General features: G+C 43.3%; 1 protein-coding gene across 2 annotated transcripts in view; it reads right to left on the reverse strand.

Moving 5' to 3' along the window:
* Positions 1-18,942, reverse strand: part of LOC118374336 (polypeptide N-acetylgalactosaminyltransferase-like 6) — a 269,874-nt gene extending 250,932 nt beyond the window's left edge. Inside the window, exons 1-2 of one of the 2 annotated variants that reach the window (XM_052486707.1) lie at positions 18,575-18,942; positions 17,953-18,231 (exon numbers count right to left, since the gene is read on the reverse strand). In XM_052486707.1, the coding sequence (XP_052342667.1) occupies positions 17,953-18,087 (135 nt within the window). In that variant the 5' untranslated portion in view covers positions 18,088-18,231; positions 18,575-18,942. Of the gene's footprint in view, positions 1-17,952; positions 18,232-18,541 lie in introns of both variants that reach the window. The other variant, XM_052486706.1, reaches the window with a different exon arrangement.
* Positions 18,943-21,679: the final 2,737 nt, after the last annotated feature.

Genomic DNA, 21,679 nt, shown 5'->3' on the forward strand with positions numbered 1-21,679 from the left:
ATGAATAATATGATTCTGTGCCACTAAATGAGTGACAAAACATTCATTTCAAATCAAGATCATTACAAATCAAAGTTGAGTCCTGAGTTCTGAATCTCCAAGTGCAAGTCACGTCTCAAGTTATTGTATTTTCTATCAAGTCTCTAAATATCATTCAACAAACGCCTTTGGATATCAGGGTCAGCACAGCAGCGTTCAGAGCGTGAAACAAAGAGGTAAACATTTCATCTATAAGAGGTGCCAGTACTCAAGCAGTAGAAAATATGAGTTGATGGTACTCCATACTGGCGAGCATCGGCCCAAATCAAGCACTGCTAGTGATTGCTTTCCCCTGCTACTCCTCTGATCTCTTGACTCCAGGTTTCCGGAGGGGGATCTTGGAAAAAAAAAACTTTAACTTCACCCTCCATCCATCAGCAGGGTGAAACAAAGGTAAAGTTGGCAGATGCAGCCAGCCGAGGCCCAACATTAATCTTGATGGCAAAGTGTAATTAGGAAGCGGCTGTATGAGCAGACATGATGCCGTAAATAAACCAGAGAGGAGCAGATAGAGGAGAAACTAGCTTGTCTTTTAATGACCCAAGAGTCACTGTGAACAGCCACATGTCAACAGGACAAGATTCATGGGGTTGGCCGTACTGGCGTAACGCAGTTTCTCTGGACCCCCCGCAAGGTTCGAGTTCGACCCTCCCACATTCCTAAAATAAAAAGAAATGTAATGTGTCAGCCAGACAGCCACTCACAAAGTATAGACTACCGACCGCTGTCCGTGGTGCTGAAATTGTGACATGTCTATGCAGCTGCATGCCTGTTGAATCGATGATAGGCTTTCTGTGGTGCCAGGGCATGTATAGTTTGCTTTAGCTAATGGGTAAATGTTTATAGGCCTATTTGGTCATCATTTTGTCATGTTAAGCCTAGCATTTCACAAAGCTACATGGTGTCGGAATGCTGCCATTTTTAGACTGCTGGCTGGTGGCAATAATGAAATTCCTCGTTCAGTAATTAAAGTTGGAAAGTCAAACATTGCAGATTGTAAAATACATTTTCAATGCAACAGCATACTAATCAGCTACCAATCCATTTTTTTTAAATATAAAACTGTTCTGTGTAGCCTACCTGAACCTGCATGACATGAGCTGTCCTTGCGCTCTCTCCCAGCTTGGATAGAAAGTTGTTGTGTGTAAAACCAGTCTATGAATGCAATATAATACAGTCTGTCCACCATCAAAACATGTGGTTACTAGGGATTGTTTCATTATGCAGTGTACTATCTATAGCTGTATACTGTATTTAACTGATATTTAGCTGCAGTTTATAAACCTTTTATAAAATGTAAATATCAAATAGCCTAACACTGAGGAAAAAAGTAGTCGGCTTAAGGATACATTTAGCCACAATTTATTGTTCAACTCAACGGGTTTATGTCTGCCGATTAGCCTCCACAAACGGGATGCAATAGTCAAGGTAAATTAAATGAAATCCAACTTGAGAGACTCCCCTGGTTTCCTGAAGTGCTCCTGTTTTGTACGCAAATGTTTTTACCACAGCCAGTAGGTCCAGGTTGCAGGCCCGACTGCTTCCTCTACTGAGTATTACCAACCCAGACAGTTTTCAGAGACATTGTGCCTTATATGTCCATTGCGCTGCACACAATTAAATGTAGTCTTGAATGACGCATGCCAAGATACACCAGGGATAAGGGACTGTGGATATTACAACCACACCAAGCTGGTTCACCAGCATTTTTTGTTCAAGCCCTCAAGAACTGTTGCCTGCAAAACATGATAAACTGTTTGCATCTGACAATGTATTGGCTGTCCAGTAACCAGACAACCTGTTGAGGACGGCAATTAAGGAGAATGAGAGGCTCAATTAAAGATGTTGCGGAATTGCTGTATTTGAAGCACCACTCCCTTCTGCCACAGCAACATCAGGGAAACTGGGCAATCAGCTTTTGAACACCTGAGGAAGCCCCACTCATTGCGCTGGCACCGTCGTAGCCTTGACCACGCCATTTGTTCACCGATATACCCGAATACTTTCAATCAGTTAAACGTTTCCTTTTTCAAGGCCTGAGGCACTTTTTCAGTCACATTCCTGAAGCCCAAGAAACAAACACTTAGCTTGATAGTACCGGTACATATGAAGATGGGGTTTCTGAATTCCTTTTTGTGCCCCTCTTCCTTGCGGGGCTGTCCGGTATGTCAGTGGTTGACCAGTGGTTGTTACTATGTGTAATAAATAATGAATCCGTTTTGCCAGAAGGAAAACCAACCGTATTTGTTTGTGCTGCTGACTCTAACTGTAGTTATATAATCTGAAAACAACAAGAGTGATACAGTCCACCTCAGTCTACCTCAGTCCACCTCAGTCTACCTCAGTCCACCTCAGTCTACCTCAGTCCACCTCAGTCTACCTCAGTCCACCTCAGTCTACCTCAGTCTACCTTAGTCCACCTCAGTCCACCTCAGTCCACCTCAGTCCACCTCAGTCTACCTCAGTCCACCTCAGTCTACCTCAGTTCACCTCAGTCTACCTCAGTCTACCTCAGTCCACCTCAGTCTCAGTCCACCTCAGTCCACCTCAGTCCACCTCTGTCTACCTCAGTGGTAGGCAAAGTCACTAGGAGAAATGTGATTAAGGATGAGCCATAACAAGTTCTCAGTGTGACCAGGAGGGGTGCTGTGTGGGTTTCAGTAAATCCCCTCATCTGTAGAGCGAGAGCCGGCAGGCAGAGCGTGTGTGTGTGTGCGTGTGTGTGTCTGACTGTTAAATCGCCCTGGGAAAGAGCATGAAGTGTGACAGAGTGCATTTTTCTGCTCAAAACAATTTGGAGGGAATCAAAAAGCCTTGGCAGGAGAAACAAACCCCCCACACACACCCACATCCCTCAAATCCCTCACACACACAGACACACACACAACAGTGCCCACCTCGCTCTACTCGTATGTCACAGTTTCTCACAGTGTGGGAGGCAGCACTGTCAGTCTGTCATAACGGCAGCAAACGGTTCCCTCTCCCTGTCGTCACACATACTTCCTCAGCTTTCACACACACACACACACACACACACACACACACACACACACACACACACACACACACACACACACACACACACACACACACACACACACACACACACACACACACACACACACACACACACACACACACACACAGGTAGATGTATTTGGCCAGGCCCTGCGTATTACCCCAACAATCATGATGAATCACCTCCATGGGACAACAGAGGATTCAAGATTCCAAACTTTACAGAATAATATCTGTCCCAGTTGTCCCTGTATACAGGCTGAGTAATCAGTCACTCACTGGCTGCATGGTCCCTCATCAACACCGACCGGCCCTTTCTTTTCTCATCAGCCTGACCCAGCAGTGCTGCAGCACAGCACATGGAGCCCTCACCCAGACACATCTCTCTCCTCATAAAAAGATAGTGCAGCCTCTTCGTGTTTCAGAGAGGCCAGTAATTCACGACACAGGAAGAGAGGAGAGAGATGATATATTGACAACACAGGGAAACCAATTCATAGCCTGGCTAAACCAGACTGAACGCTGCACTCTCCATCGAGGTGAATGGTGAGTTCAACATGCAGTCTAATTTAACCAGGCTACACATGATTCCTCACAGTTTTCCTCCATTAGAGAATCAAAAAACTGCACCGTGGGCTTTTAATGAGATAGGATAATACAGTGGAATGACTCACAAATATCCTAATAAGCACCAAGGACTTTTCTTGTTAGGGAGACTGCTTGGGTTTTTCATCAGTGCAGTCAGTGAATTAGTAGGAGGAAGAAAGGAGGAAAAAGGAGGGAGGATGATGAAGGGAGTTCATGAAAAGGATAAAGAAGGAATAGAAAGAAATTTAAATCGATAACCTGAGATCAACTCACAAATAAGCCTTTAGGAATCGGCACAATATTAAAAGATACTCATCAAGCTCATTCATATTTAAACCTAGATAAAATATCCTATCCACCGCAGTGATCCAGTTTCAACATCATTTAAATCAGCTCTGGTGTCCTAATACACTGTTGACGTTTATATTCCTCACATTACGAATCACTCAGTTTCTCAACGGTTCCCCTCGACAATCAGATATCACATCCCGTCCTTCACACAAAGAAAAGAACTGACTGCCGTTAATAACTAACAGAGATACCCATCGTTGGTGACTGAAGTGATTAGGCTACAATGATTCACGGGTAAATCATCAGTAACTGTCCTGGAAGCTGTGGAAGATGCTAGTGGCTCCTTGGGGGGCAGTCTAACAAGTAGTGTTGTGGTTTAAATTCATGTTGCTTGAAGGCTAAAATGAATCAGTGGTTTATTGTGAGCATAGCTGTGCTGCGATTCATTCAACCACTCACTGTTTCCGACCGGCTGGGTTGATTCTTAGGTGTGTCTTAGGTTGCACCGAGAAGGAGAATAGGCCTTTTCAGAACACGACTGGGTCAACTGTCTGCTTTCAAATGCAGGACACGCCTATTTTTCTCCTTTCCACACATACTGTCGGATACAACGAAAAGGTTACAACTCAGTAGCACACAGCGGGACACAACGTCTCCCTTTCACTGACTACCACCACACAATGTGTGACATAATGACAGGGGGGGGGGGGGCATCCTTTTCAGAACCATATCGAATTTGACTCCATTTCATACACTGACGAAAACAAAGGTTGATGTGATTGGAAGACACGGCTGACTGGCAATCTCAGCATGGATCAAGATATAATCATAAATATTGATTTCTGAGAGGAATGTTTGTTGAGAGGTGGTGATTCCAACCAATTATGTTTAAAAATCACATTTTCAACTTGAACATTCTGATTAGGTCTACAAACTCTTGTTAGAAATGTAAAAGCAAAAAGGAAACAACTTTACTAATCTGTAAGTAAGCCTATCCAACAAGACAATAATTGGAGGAGAAAGCTAGATGAAAAATCTAGAAAGCTAAAACCTTTTTTAAGGTACTAGCCATCAAGTGGAGTGGACAGTCACAGGCATGATCAACTACTCCCTTGGGAACCTCTTCATTGAAAAGTAGTTTTTGGATTGCCTTTAATAGATGCAATATAATGACCCTTCAGACTCACGATAATCTCTTACAAACCTCTGCCAGGCCACATTGTTAAACTGTCTGTCTAATTTAACTGTTAGTTATGTTTCACCGATGACAAGTATTACCTTGCGCGGTGGGTTTGAAACGCCCGTAAATCTACGGTGCAACGCCGGCGCCGCGGAGGAGAAGAGGGCCATAAAACATAAGAAGCTTTGCTCTCCTTGAATAACAATCACCAGAGTGGAGGAGTCAGTCAGAGCTGCCAGTTTAAACAGCCGTAACTCAGCCATATCTGTGCTGAGAGTCAGTTGGACAAGCCGGGGACAATTCATGGCCCATCTATGTGATTACACTCATGGTATGTGTACCTAGTGTGTAACCCAAATGGCGCCCTATTCCCTATATAGTGCACTACTCTTGACCAGGGCCTATCGGGTATAGGGTGCCATTTGAGGTGCAGCCCTAGTCTAGCGTATGGGAGCATTTGAGACTGATCACACGTTGACATGGATAGACATTCAATGTCCCCACTTTCTCACTGATTTAGGTTAGTGCCACCAGGAGAATAAATAGGTGTGAGCTTTATAGGCTCGAATAAGTGTCTATATTTACATCTTACACTGAAAGAGGTTCATGACCATTAAAACAGATTGCACTGCTGTCTAGTGTCTGACAGTACAATGGCAGTGATTACATCGAGCCTATTTCCATTATTCTCAGAAGCATGAGGGGAAAAAACTAAGTGCTATGGGAGTGCTTTTAGCTTAATGGAGATGCCCATGTCACAACACTGAGGAGCGTCCAAAATGGCACCCTATTCCCTTCATAGTGCACTACTTCTGAGAAGAACCCTATGGGCCCTGTCAAATGCCATTATGGAAGCACCCTTAATGGTTACGTCTAGATCTCCCCTCCCGAGAGTCGGTGGTGGTGAATAAGTTGTTTTATATCACTGTGCAGATAGAGCCAGTCAGTCACTCCATATGAAATGCCCTTTATTCTCTGAAGACACACAACAGCCTCCCACCACATTCTACCACCTGTCAGCGGCACACAAGGCACATCTGACAAATCAGGTTTAAACGGACCAAGACTAAGGAGAGGATGGAGGTGAAAATGATGTAAAGCTTCATGATACATATCATCAATACACAATGTGGCAAATCCTTGGTCCTGACAGAAAGCTTATTGGGGAGCTGAGTGGAATGTAGATGATAAGTATGTGAGCAACAACTCAACATCAACACCAAAACGCCAATATTTTTGGAAAAGGATCGGTAATCAAGCTCATTGCGATACTGGTGGAAATGATGATAGCAGCATTGATGATACAATACCTCACCAACAAAAACAACAGCAACAACTTCTATAATGATAGTTCTACTATATAAACACAGAAACACAATCATCTCAGTTCTCTAAAATAGCACAGTAATTACAGAAAAACACTGTTAACGGCGAGGGGAGAAGATAACGAGGTGTCATAAAAACAGAAGGAAATTAAAAGGAAGTCGTTAAGAAAGCGAATCATTATAAAATAATATACTGTACTGAGGAAGCTAGGAGTCAATACTTTGAAGCAACACCGACAGGTTTAATTACTACCGGTTTAATTACTAAATTACTAAATAATATTATGTGCTCCTTCTGTATGGTAATGGTGAAGCCTCTTCCACAGTTGATACGGGTAGAGTTTGATTCAAATTCATATTCAGATGAATGATAACAATACCGGAGATTCATATTCTTATTCATTGTCAAAATATCATGGTCACAATTGAATTCCTACCAACAAGCCAACAAGCTATTACCGCTCACACAATTGAAGTCTTTGCATGTCACACCAAATCGGGTCCTTTCAACAGAGGGTTTTTATGCCTAGTGACAACCACTACAAGACTAATCATGAATGGCCTTTTCAACCTGTTTTGTCCCATCTCACACTGAAAATAGATTCCGTTTCCACAGACGATTTGTGAAATCTTTTTGCGTTTCTTGTTTTTATATAAACCCCATCTCCGTTCCAATATATTTGGTCGATCATTCATCCATGGCCACATTGTCACTCAGCTCTGTATCTGCATTACCGTCATGCATGTCATGGTGACATCGTGGTGGGTAGCCTAATTAGAATGACTGCCTTGCTCTTCCAACTGTCACTTTGTCACGAAATGGATACTGACAATAACAGTCAGTCACTAGGAAATCAACATTCTCTCAGTTGGATCCAGAGGTTAAAGGTGGTTCTCAACATTCTTGGGTTATTTTCAAGTCCCAATCACACCCCCAACCAAAGTAGGCTACCCCCTCATTTGCAGTGGATCATCAGGCCTACAGTGGCAAGAAAATGTATGTGAACCCTTTGGAATGACCTGGATTTCTGCATAAATTGGTCATTAAATTTGATCTGATCTTCATCCAAGTCACAACAACAGACGACCATAGTGCGCTTAAACTAATGACACACACATGATTGTATTTTTATTGTCCATATTGAATATATCATTTAAAAACTCACAGTGTAGGTGGGAAAAAGTATGTGAACCCCGAGGCTAATGACTTCTCCAAAAGCTCATTGGGAGACAGGAGTCAGCTAACCTGGAGTCCAATCAATGAGATGAGATTGGAGATGTTGGTTAGAGCTGCCTTGCCCTATAAAAAAACACTCACAAAATTTGAGATTGCTATTCACAAGCTGCATTGCCTGGTGTGAACCATGCCTCGAACAAAAGAGATCTCAGAAGACCTAAGATTAAGAATTGTTGACTTGCATAAAGCTGGAAAGGGTTACAAAAGTATCTCTAAAAGCCTTGATGTTCATCAGTCCATGGAAAGACAAATTGTCTACAAATGGAGAAAGTTCAGCACTGTTGCTACTCTCCCTAGGAGTGGCAATCCTGCAAAGATGACTGCAAGTGCACAGCGCAGAATGCTCAATGAGGTTAAGAAGAATCCTAGAGTGTTGGCTAAAAACGTACAGAAATCTCTAGAACATACTAACATCTCTGTTGACAAGTCTAAGATACATAAAACACTAAACAAGAATGGAGTTCATGGAAGGACATTACGGAACAAGCCACTGCTGTCCACCAAAAAATTGCTGCACGTCTGAAGTTTGCAAAAGTGCACCTGGGTGTTCCACAGCACTACTGGCAAAATATTCTGTGGACAAATGAAACTACAGTTGAGTTGTTTGGAAGGAACATAAAACACTATGTGTGGACAAAGAAAGTCACAGCACACCAACATCAAAACCTTCTTCCCAACTGTAAAGTATGGTGGAGGGGGCGTCATGGTTTGGGGCTGCTTTGCTGCCTCAGGGCCTGGACAGCTTGCTATCATCAACGGAAAATTAATTCCCAAGTTTATCAAGACATTTTGCAGGAGACTGTTAGGCTGTCATCCAATTGAAGCTCAACCGAAGTTGGGTGATGCAACAGGACAACGACCCAAAACACAGAAGTAAATCATCAACAGAATGGCTTCAATAGAAGAAAATACGCCTTCTGGAGTGGCCCAGTCCTGACCTCAACCCGATTTGAGATGCTGTGGCATGACCTCTATAGAGTAGTTCACAACAGACATCTGAAGAATATAGCTGAACTGAAACAGTGTTGTAAAGAGGAATGGTCCAACATTCCTCCTGACCTTTGTGCAGGTCTGATCCGCAACTACAGAAAACATTTGGTTTATTGCTGCCAAAGGAGGGTCAACCAGTTATTAAATCCAAGGGTTCACATACTTTTTTCCACCCTGCACTGTGAATGTGTGTTCAATAAAGACATGAAAACGTATAATTGTTTGTGTGTTATTAGTTTAAGCAGATTGTGTTCGTCAAATTGTTGTGACCTAGATGAAGATCAGATCAAATTTTATGACCAATTTATGCAGAAATTCAGGTATTTCCAAGTGGTTAACATACTTTTTCTTGCCACTCTATGCTCTTGAGTCTTCCCATTCCCAAGTACACAGGCTGTGGATAGGCCAGGTACAGTTGAAGTCGGAAGTTAGGTTGGAGTCATTAAAACTCGTTCTTCAACCACTCCACAAATTTCTGCTTAACAAACTATAGTTTTGGCAAGTCGGTTAGGAAATCTACTTTGTGCATGAAACAAGTCATTTTTCCAACAATTGTTTACAGACAGATTATTTCAGTTATAATTCACTGTATCACAATTCCAGTGGGTCAGACTTTCACATACACTAAGTTGACTGTGCCTTTAAACAGCATGGAAAATTCCAGAAAAGGATGGCATGGCTTTAGAAGCTTCTGATAGGCTAATTGACATAATTTGAGTAATTGGAGGTGTACCTTTTGGATGTATTTCAAGGCCTACCTTCAAACTCAGTGCCTCTTTGCTTGACATCATGGGAAGATCAAAAGAAATCAGCCAAGACCTCAGAAAGAAATTGTAGACTTCACAAATCTGGTTCATCATTGGGAGCATTTTCCAAATGCCTGAAGGTACCACATTCATCTGTACAAACAATAGTATGCAAGTATAAACACCTTGGGACCACGCAGCCTTCATACCACTCAGGAAGGAGACGCGTTCTGCCTCCTAGAGATGAACGTACTTTGTTGCAAAACGTGCAAATCAATCCCAGAACAACAGCAAAGGACCTTGTGAATATGCTGGAGGAAACAGGTACAAAAGTATCAATATCCACAGTACAACGAAGCAACTGCACATGGGGACAAAGATTGTACTTCTTTGAGAAATGTCCTCTGGTCTGTGAAACAAAAATAGAACTGTTTGGTCATAATGACCATCGTTATGTTTGGAGGAAAAATAATGAGGCTTGCAAACCAAAGAACACCATCCCAACCATGAAGCCCTTGGTTGGCAGCATCATGTTGTGGGGGTGTTTTGCTGCTGGAGGGACTGGTGCACTTCACAAAAGAGATGGCATCATGAGGAAAGAAAATGATGTGGATATATTGAAGCAACATCTCAAGACACCAGTCAGGAAGTTAAAGCTTGGTCGCAAATGGGTCTTCCAAATGGACAATGACCCAAAGCATACTTCCAAAGTTATGGCAAAATGGCTTAAGGACAACAAAGTCAAGGTATTAGAGTGGCCATCACAAAGCTCTGACCTCAATCCTAAAGAAAATTTGTGGGCAGAACTGAAAAAGCGTGTGTGAGCAAGAAGGCCTACAAACCTGACTCAGTTACACCAGCTCTGTCAGGAGGAATGGGCCAAAATTCACCCAACTTTTTGTGGGAAGCTTGTGGAAGGCTACCCGAAACGTTTGACCTAAGTTAAACAATTTAAAGGCAATGCTACGCTACTAATTACTAACTGAGTGTATGTACATTTCTAACCCACTGGGAATGTGATGAAAGAAATAAAAGCTGAAATAAATAATTCTCTCTACTATTTTTCTGACATTTCACATTCTTAAAATAAAGTGGTGATCCTAACTAACCTAAAACAGGGAATTTCTACTTGGATTAAATGTCAGGAATTATGAAAAACTGAGTTTAAATGTATTTGGCTAATGTGTATGTAAACTTCCGACTTCAACTGTATCTCCAGGGGTACTAGTACCCCAGGTTGAGAACCACTAACCTAGAAGAAAGTGCATAGAAATCCTGGTGAAAAAGTTTGAATACCATTGACATGGATTATTTTCCATCTAATATTTATTAGAATCCCCATTAGCTGCTGACAAGGAAGCAACTATTCTTCCCGGGGTCCAAACAGGAATAAAACAATACAAAAGATACATCATAAATAAAACAGTAAATCAAACTAGACATTGTGCATTATACATAATGTCACGCCCTGTCCTTAGAGATCCGGTTTATGTCTTTATTTTGGTTTGGTCAGGGTGTGAGATGGGGTGGGTATTCTATATTCTATTATTTGTATTTCTATGTTTTGGCCGGGTGTGGTTCTCAATCAGGGACAGCTGTCTATCGTTGTCTCTGATTGAGAACCATACTTAGGTAGCCCTTTTTTCCACCTGTCTTTGTGGGAAGTTGACTTTTGTTTATGGCACATAGCCTTTAGCTTCACGGTTGTTGTCTCATTTGTTGTTTTGTTGGTGCCATTTTTTATACTAAAAGAAAATGTTTGGTCCACTCCCTTCAACAGCCGTGACAGAACTTCCCACCACCAACAACGGACCAAGCAGCGTAGTAAGGAGGAGCAGCGTGTTCAGGATTCATGGACTTGGGAGGAGATCCTGGACGGTAAGGGACCCTGGAGGCAGGCTGGGGAGTATCGCCGTCCATGGGAGGAACTGGAGGCAGCAAAAGCAGAGTGGCAGTGTTACGAAGGGCACACGGGGAGTGTGACTGAGTCAGGTTGGAGACCTGAGCCAACTCCCCGTGCTTACCATGGCGAGTGTCGTACTGGTCAGGCACCATGATATGCGGTGGAGCGCACGTTGTCTCCAGTGCGCGTGCACAGCCCAGTGCGCTACCTTCCAGCTCCCCGAATGGGCCGGGCTAGAGTGGGCATCCAGGCCGGAGGGTGCCGGCTCAGCGCATCAGGCTGCCAGTATGTTTCTACGGCCCAGTATATCCTGCACCGGCACACTGTGTCTCTGGTGCGTCTGCACAGCCCAGTGCGTCCTGTGCCTGCTCCCCGCATGTGCCGGACCAAAGTAACCATCCAGACAGGACGGGTTGTGCAGGCTCCTAGCTCGAGACTTCCAGTGCGCCTTCACGGCCCAGTGTATCCGGTGCCTCTGCCAAGGACAGGGCCTCCTGTATGTCTCTCTATCCTGGTGAGCCCTGTGGCAGCTCCACGTACCAGACTGCCCATACATCTTCTCCCTCCAGTGATGATCCTTGGCAAGAAGCCTCCAGTGATGATCCATGGCACGAATCCTACAGTGATGACGCATGGCATGCAGCCTCCAGTGAGGAGTCATGGCACGAAGCCTCCAACGAAGGTCTCCAGTCTGGAGCCTCCAGCGACGTTCTCCAGTCCGGGGCCCGCAGCGAGGGTGCCCAGTCCGGGGACCGCTACGAGGGTCCCCGCACCAGAGGTGCCACCAAAGTGGGGTAAGCCAGTGGTGGAGCGGGGTCTGTGTGCCGCTCCTGAGCCGCCACCGCGGATAGATGCCCAACCAGACCCTCCCCTATAGGTTTAGGTTTTGCGGCCAGAGTCGGCACCTTTGGGGGGGAGGGGGTACTGTCACGCCCTGACCCTAGAGATCCTGTTTATGTCTCTATTTCTGTTTGGTCAGGGTGTGAGTTGGGGTGGGTATTCTATATTCTATTATTTGTATTTCTATGTTTTGGCCGGGTAGGATTCTCAATCAGGGACAGCTGTCTATCGTTGTCTCTGATTGAGAACCATACTTAGGTAGCCCTTGTTTCCACCTGTCTTTGTGGGAAGTTGACTTTTGTTTATGGCACATAGCCTGTAGCTTCACGGTTGTTTTCTCGTTTGTTGTTTTGTTGGCGTCATTTTTTATAATCATTTTTTTTTACGCTCACCACCCTGCACCTTGGTCCACTTCCTTCAACAGCCGTAGCACAGTATGTACGGTGCTCCATTACTACAAATTAACAGTGTAAAATGTACAATCTCAGCTGCTGTTGCCCTCCATCACTTCCAAATTGTTATTAGGCCTAGCCGGCATTACTCCTGTCTATCACACGTCACTGCTCAGTGTGCTATCATATATCCAAATCTAGCATACTCATCTTCCCATGTAAACATCCCATCACAAGTGACAGCTGGTGTGTGTGTGTGTGTGTGTGTGTGTGTGTGTGTGTGTGTGTGTGTGTGTGTGTGTGTGTGTGTGTGTGTGTGTGTGTGTGTGTGTGTGTGTGCGTGCGTGCGTGCGTGCGTGCGTGTGCGTGCGTGCGTGCGTGCGTGTGTGCGTGCGTGTGCACCTGGTATCTAGGGTGCAAAACACACCATCAGTACACGCTAGCTGTTTGTTGGCCACTAAATGTACCTGTGAGCTGAGATCAGAACCCTTACCACAAAGCAGTTGCTTATATTGAAATGTAAGAACATTGTTACAGAACCGGTCAAAGGCAATAATGTGTCCGATGTGATGCATCACATAAAAGACTGATGGATCATGATGTCCATATACAAGAAACTACAGTGCGTTTATAGTGTGAAATACATCATAATGTCAGTAATAATAGGCTAAACATCACCATGGTGACTAGGTTGGGCCCAACAGAAACATCCATCCCCAATGTCAATTATCTCACCCTGACTGCAGACAAAATGGCCCAATCAAGCAGATACAAGCCCAGGCTTCTTTTTCCTTTTATGGTTGGCTGGTGTGTGTGAAACCTCAGCTGTTCTGAGTTTGAGTCAGAGGATAGCTTCCCAAATGCCACCCTATTCCCTATGTAGTGCACTACTTTTGACCAGGGCTATAAAGTAGTACACTATATAGGGAATAGGGTGCAATTTGGGACACAGACTTTGAGTCAGGGGAGGAAACGGGGTGATTCTGATCTTAGGAACTGTTCCTATTTTTCTGTTGCCTGCCACGGAGGATGAGCTTTTTCCCCCCGAGCATATAATGCTGTCGCTCCCTTCCGTCTTTCAGAGGATTGGCTGGCTGCTCGGTGGATCTGAATCATGGAATCAGGAAGGAACTCATCAGCTCGCCTGTGTTGCTGCTCTGGGACCTACTGATCCCGACTAAAGGGTTCTAGACCTTCTTCTTCTTTTCTTGATTTGCTTTGTTTGTATCAAATGCCTGTAGTATAGGAGCTCAATTTAGAGACTATGACACTATGGATTAAACTAAAGCAAAAGGAATCAATAAGACAAGAAAACCAAAGGACATCACCTTGTTCAGTATAATTGCTGACAAAAATAGCAACACACGACTAATCTAAAGTCACCACACACCTACTAAGGCTCCTATTTTCTGTGGATAAAAAAATTGAATGAAAAGAGAGAACATTGGTCATCGAGTTGCACTGGTCCGAGGGGCTTTGTTCAATCTACTCATTCTTTCTATGAGACAGACAACCTCGAAATGGAATGTTTGACCATCTCAGCAGGGTGACTCAGTCTGTATCATGTAGAGGTCAGTGGAGAGAGGAGAGGACGGTAGGTGTCGTCCCACATAATGACCACCGCCTGATGTTTCTGTCCCTGTCAACCCGGGCCGGAGCTAGAGGGCGACAGGCTGGGTTGGCCTAATGGTGATGAACTGTCAAGGCTTCACACAGACGGGGCCATGCAGTGCCGAAGGGCAATGTTACGCCATGCGGCAATGCAAATCGCGATCAGGCAAATGAGAAAGAGGCAATGACGAGATGCAATCATAAACCGACTCAGGCAGTTTTCACTGCACCCCCCAGCAGCAGAAATAGATTACAAGATGATAGGCATATTTGAAACAAACCTCACGGCTAAACAGAGTGCAGCTAGGGCTACATAACATGAAGGGCTGGCAAAGAGCTGTAGGTGTTCAAGGAGATCATCAAGCCACACAAGCTAAAGAGGATTTCGTGCCATGGTACTCCAACCTCATGCTATAATATTCTGAATGTACACGTTACTGGAAAGCGGTTTCAGTCAATCAGCATTCAGGAACCAAACTACCCTTGTTATAATAAGTCACACTTAGGAGACACAGTGACTTCCACCACAACCTGGGCCCAGCTCCACGAGGGGGCAAAAGGGGGATTAGCCCCCTCAGTTTTAGTTTTATGTCCCTATATAAAAAAGTTACAATTATTGAGTGACAGGTTGGTTCAAAATTTGTATCTCTGCTGTGCTGTGTCAGTAGTTAGGTATGACTCCTTTGGTTTCCATAAAAAGCGGGGAAAAACACTTCTCATCTATGGTAGGCTAAGTGAATAACGTGATACGCTTCTGCCTGTAACATTTGATTTAGATTTATAAGGGCGGGGTCAAGTTTACCGTTGAAGCTGCTTCACTCAACTCAGCCTCACACCCCAACACCACAGGGTTTAGTTAGCGTATTAGCTAGCTGTAAAAAGCGTAAGTAGCCTATTAGCCTATTTAGCTAGCTGGAACCAGCTAATCTGCCACTGCCATGGTGGATAGCAGAAATTGGCTTAGCTAAAGTATCCAAACACAGCCAATGGAGAAGGGGACACCTGGCTACTGTGTCAGTGGCTGTTAAACGTTGTGACAGCATCGTGAAGTTCCTCTCTGACATCGAATGCATGCGTTCGTACAACACAGACGTAAGACTTGAGGCTACAGGTCTAGTAAGGGCAATGCTGGACCCTGGCTTGAAGTTTACAGCCACCATGGTGCACAGAATCCTCAGTCTTCTTCATCCTCCAAACAAATGTATCCAGGCAAAAGCAACAGATCTTTACACTGGAGTCAAAGTGGTCCGCAGTGCGTTGGAGTGCTGAGGTGTGACAAGCCGGGGTGTGACAGCGAATTCGAAGCCATTTTTGGACAGTTCAGTGCCAGTGGCACTGACGCACCACAAGCTCCAAGCAATTATGACAACGTTATGTAAGTACAAATCTCATCGCATTATGTGATATACAGTGCAGTAGGCCAGTAGGACAAAGGAGAAGAGACTGAGTGTAAAAGACTGTTCTTGGATGCTGTCATCGGTGAAATGTCAGTACGATTCAGCAAACGCAACATCCAACTGGTGGAGACCCTGTTTACCCTTGAGAGCCATGACTTTCTAGATGGGAAAAAGGTGAAACCACTGCTGGATCTAACCAAAACAGATTTGGTGGAAGCTGAGTTTAGTGTTGCGCGCCAGTTTTTGCAGACTGAAATCGCCCGTTCCGGCTCCAATGAGGACAAATGGGCCACACTTGATATCTTGCAACAATTCTCTGGGCATCTCTCCGCTATGTCGACCATGCTTACTGCACTGACACGTATTGACTTTTGGTGGCATCCACAGCTACATGCGAGAACTAATTTTCCACTTTGACAAACGTGTTCACTCAACTAATCCAACTGGCATTTTTTGGGGATCTTACAAGAATATTTCGGGGAGAGTGGAATGATTGATTAATCAGGAAGTTCCACAGAGCATCAAGGAGGCTGCAACTCTTCTAAAAAGGTAAGAAACATTCTAGCTGGTTGATTTTTATCAAAATCTTGGTGGTACAGCCAGTGGCGTACTTTCAGCAAAAACCTATGGTATGGAATGGCAAAATGACTCTTAACCAGACTATAGGCCTTTAAGTTTGTAGGGCGCTGTCCATGGTGCTGATAGAGTGCAGCTGAGATTTTGCACCAACCTGCCACTTCTTGGTCAAAAGCACTCAATGTTCTCGACATTTGGACTTTTATGTTTATTGTGGTATAGCGTGATATAAGCAGAATTCAATATTATTCTAATGCAAGAACCCAAATGACACCCCTAGGTATAGCTACATATCAGTATGTTTCATCATAGAAATAGACACATTCTATTATGGCTTCCTTGGTAGCCTATTCGTTTTCGTGGTTGTAAACTGTGCGTATTGGAAATGCATTTATGGTAGCCTGGCATTGCTTAATCGATTATGTGGATCGAATTGGATCCACAGAAGTGTATTGTACCATATCACAACGTGTTGCTGAACTCATGAGCGCCATGACTTTCCATGTTTGAACCGGGCCTACAGGCCTGTTTGTTTGGCAAGACAGCGGTGCATGGCTGCATCTCACTGAAGTAGTCTGTAGGCTGTGTTTTTGGTTTCTATTTGCTTTTTGTTTACTGTGCTTGTTTACTGTTAATGTAACTAGCCTAAATATAGATTTTGTCATGCCTTTATTGATTTGACATTTTGTTTACTAGGCATACTTGTTGTTTTGTTCTGTTCACATTCATTTGTTCACATTGTCTGTATTCTAAGCCGAACTACTATTCAATATTTTTGTTTGCCTGCATTAATAACTAGGTTACAGGTTTCAGCATTTAGTTTGCATTCCTTTAGTAAGACAGCTTGTGTGTACAGCTGTATTCACATAGGCTGTTTGTAATAGGTGAATTACCCTATCTATCTTGTAGCCTATATTCATTACCAAAACGCCATCACTTTAGTGTGTAGAGCATTGTCCTTTGTGCTGATAGAGTGCACACCAACCTGCCACTTCAAAAGCACTCAGAGGTCATGGAGTCTCGGCATTTGAACTTTATGTTTATTGTGGTATGGCGTGATATAAGCAGAATTTAATATCATTCAAATGTAATTACGCCCCAAAATTGTGCCCCCTTTGCCGATTTCAACTGCCCCCTTAGTCACTTTATCCTGGTTGCCTGGCCTGCCACAATCACAAGAAAAGTTGACATGTTATCATGTTTGAGGGACATTGGCCTGGATGCAAAATAACTTGGGTACAATTTAAACCAGGAACTAAATGTACTCTTACACAGAGGTGACTCTCGATTGCTTGCCTGCAGCACCTGTTAAAGTATAATGTATGCATACACATCTTTCACCCAAGGAAATGTATAAAAGCATTAATATTTTTTTTGTTGCATTTAATGGTTAGAATTAGGCTACCATCAGGCTATATTAACCAAATACTATATATGGTTGTATGATGGGTGCCCCACACCCATCTAAATCACTCCTTCAGAGGGGAATAATGAAAATCAGCAGTGCAACTGGGCTTCAAGGTCCAAATTTAAATTTGCCTAGTGTAAAGTTGATGAAAAGATTCATGATATGTGGGCCCAACTGATGATGTGATAATGATGATTGATGAGTCTTCCTAACTAACACTGTTGCTCAAGCCATGAATATGCAGGTTGTTGCCAAAATACTTTCCCCACCAACTCACAATAACTTTACATGAATTTAAAAATTAACAACTTTGTAGCTCCAGTTAGTTACTGTAGGCTACACCAGTTTCAAATGCGACGAATTTGGTGCTTAAAAAGTGTCAAAGCCAAAGTAACTTGACCTTAGACCTACCTGTTCGCCGGCCTCATGCGACTTCATCAGGTGTTTCTCCCGGTATAAAGACCACAGTCCGACGTTTGGCAGAAATATCAAAGCCACCATGAATACGAAGGCCATTTGCAACACTCGCTTCTGTCTCCTCTTCATCGTGGACACCCAAGTAAGAAGATATAATCCCAATATCTAAAAACTACGGAGTCCGTTCTTCTTGGCTCGTGCCACTCCGGTTGAAATATTATTTGTTGGTCGGTGGCAAACCACCTTCTGCGGGAGCTGTTGACAAACGTTCACCTAAAACAAACAATAAAATGTATCAGCATGTAGACCTCTTACTGACATTTTGCCTAATCGCAAATGCAGAGGACTGAGAAGCCACCATTCCACTAATTTAAACACTTTGCTGCACATAAAAAAACACTACCAGTCTAACAGTAGGCTATTCTCTCATAGTTAACAATCATTAAACTACATGTGTCACTAAATTCAAACCAGAGATGATGACGATAGTGGCACCTTTCAGTTTCAAATAAATAAAGGTGACCCTACTACTTACAGCGCAAATGGTTAAACAGACAGCACTAAACACATCACAATGACTTACTGGCGGTGCGTATTTGCATGTTTCCTCATTTACCGTGATTGTTTAGGTCCTTTTCGGTCGCATTTTTGTTATAAATCAAGACAAAAATAGAAGCGCCTGAACAGCTTTATCTCCCACGATGCGCACGTGAGGGAATTTCGAGTCCGTCTCGCGCTCTTCATGAATCAGAAAATCCCTCACGAGCTGCATTTCTCCCACATCTACGCAGAAATTGTGTTTCTCCCCCTCCTTCTTTCACAATGTCGCTCCTCAATACCGGGTTTTAGATATTGCGGTTAAGAACCACGTGCACTGCGCATTAATGTGGGAACATTCCTACGGCTTGGCGATCCCTTCAAAGGCAGAGCGAGGTGTGGGAAAGGGACAAGGAGCGCCAACGCGACCACATAGCTGTGAATCCGACAGCACTTTGGCACGAAACAGCGGACGAGAGAACAAAGCGCAGTGATGCATTGGACGGCTGCCTGATGCACTTTGGATAGATAGCCTAACAATTGCGCAGTCTGGCATTCAAATGAATGTGTTGATGAAATTCAGAATCTAATCATGTGCACTGCACTGATACTGAATATTGATAGAGAGGCAAACATGTCATCACCTGTCACTATAGGAGTAATCAATTGCAGATGATGAACATTTTATATTGAGGTAGACATACACTAACAGTCACAAGTTTTAGAACACCTACTCATTCAAGGGTTTTTCTTTATTTTGACTATTTTCTAGATTGTAGAATAATAGTGAAGACAATAAAACCACGACATTACACACATGGAATCATGTAGTAACCAAAAAAGTGTTAATCAAATTATTATTTAAAGTAGCCACCCTATGCCTTGATGACAGCTTTGCACACTCTTGGCATTCTCTCAACCAGCTTCACCTGGAATGCTTTTCCCATAAGTCTTGAAGGAGATCCCACATATGTTGAGCACTTGTTGGCTGGTTTTCCTTCGCTCTGCGGTCTGACTCATCCCAAACCATCTAAATTTGGTTGAGGTTGGGGGATTCTGGAGGCCAGGTCATCTGATGCAGCACTCCATCACTCTCCTGCTTGGTCAAATAGCCCTTACACAGCCTGGAGGTGTGTTGGGTCATTGTCCTGTTGAAAAACAAATTATAGTCATTCTAAGCCCAAACCAGATGGGATGGCGTATCGCTGCAGAATGCTGTGGTAGCCATGCTGATTAAGTGTGCCTTGCATTTTCAATAAATCACAGTGTCACCAGCAAAGCACCCCCACACCATAACACCACCTCCTCAATGCTTTACGGTGTGAAATACACATGCAGCGATCATCCGCTCACCCACTCAGCGTCTCACAGAGACGCAGCGGTTGGAACCAAAAATCTCCAATTTGGACTCATCAGACCAAAGGACAGATTTCCATGTCATTGTTCGGGTTTCTTGGCCCAAGCAAGTCTTCTTCTTATTGGTGTCCTTTAGTAGTGGTTTATTTGCAGCAATTCGACCATGAGAATCAGGCGTTCCTCTGAACAGTTGATGTTGAGATGTGTCTGTTACTTGAACTCTGTGATTGGGCTGCAACCTGAGGCTGGTAACTCTAATGAACATATCCTCTGCAGCAGAGGTAACTCTGGGTCTTCCTTTCCTATGGCGGTCCGCATGAGAGCCAGTTTCATAATAGCGCTTGATGGTTTTTGCGACAGCACTTGAAGAAACTTTCAAAAGTTCTTGAAATATTCCGTATTGACTGACCTTCATGTCTTAAAGTAATGATGGAATGTAATTTCTCTTTGCTTATTTGAGCTGTTCTTGCCATGATATAGACTTGGTATTTTACAAAATATGGCCATCTTCTGTATAACCCCCTACCTTGTCACAACAAAACTGATTGGCTCAAATGCATTAAGAAGGAAAGAAATTCCACAAATGAACTTTTAAGAAGGCACACCTGTTGTCTGAAATGCATTCCAGGTGACGACCTCATGAAGCTGGTTTAGAGAATGCCAATAGTGCGTAAAGCTGTCATCAAGGCAAAGGGTGGCTATTTGAAGAAACTCAAATATAAATATATTTTGATTTGTTTAACACTTTTTTTGGTTACTACATGATTCCATATGTGTTCTTTCATAGTTTTGATGTCTTCACTATTATTCTACAATGTAGAAAATAGTACAAATAAAGAAAAACCCTTGAATGAGTAGCTGTTCTAAAACTTTTGACCGGTAGTGTAGATTTAAATATAGTACTTATTTTGTCCAAATGTGACATTATTTAGCACATTTATTTTCATAAGATGTGGATTGTGAACTTATCAGCTCAATTTGACCTGTAGTTTCCTGGGGACAGCTGAAATTGACAGCTGAGAACTCTAGAGAACTAGCTAGCTTCAGTAGCTACATTTTGGGACAAGTCATATGCTCCCAGACCGTGTTGGCATGTTCTTCTACCGTACTTTAAATCAACTTGTTGTGGCGGGGTCAACGCTTTTTTATTGTTTGAGTCCCATATTTCCCCTTTAATGATCCATTTATGTCACTTACACAGGTCCTTGGATTAGCCAACTCTGTGTCTATTAGTAAATATGAAATGGGAGTATTGGCAGAAACCCTGGCCCAGATGTCCATGAAAAATGTTATTTTTTTCTACTTTGAGTTTTTTATAAGACTAACAATGAAGCATTTTAAAGCAATGCTAATATTGTTGCTGTGTGCTGCTTACCTCGAGAGTGAGAATTTATGTTGCCCATGTCACGTTCTGACCATAGTTCTTTTGTGTTTTCCTTATTTTAGTGTTGGTCAGGACGTGAGCTGGGTGGGCATTCTATGTTGTGTGTCTAGTTTGTCCGTTTCTATGTATGGCCTGATATGGTTCTCAATCAGTGGTTAGTCATTGTCTCTGATTGGGAACCATATTTAGGTAGCTTGTTTTGTGTTGGGGTTTGTGGGTGGTTGTTTCCTGTCTTTGTGTTCTCTGCGCCAGATAGGACTGTTTCGAGGTTTGCCACGTTTGTTATTTTGTATTTGTGTAGTGTTCACGTTATCGTCTTTTATTAAACATGTTGAACACGAACTACGCTGCATTTTGGTCCTCCTCTCCTTTGACGGAAGAAAACCGTTACAGCCCATCTGTGAATTCAGGAAAAATTCACAACTCCTTTATAAACTTCAGAAA

The sequence above is a fragment of the Oncorhynchus keta genome, chromosome 29, assembly GCF_023373465.1.
Source record: "Oncorhynchus keta strain PuntledgeMale-10-30-2019 chromosome 29, Oket_V2, whole genome shotgun sequence".
Classification (NCBI taxonomy): domain Eukaryota; kingdom Metazoa; phylum Chordata; class Actinopteri; order Salmoniformes; family Salmonidae; genus Oncorhynchus; species Oncorhynchus keta.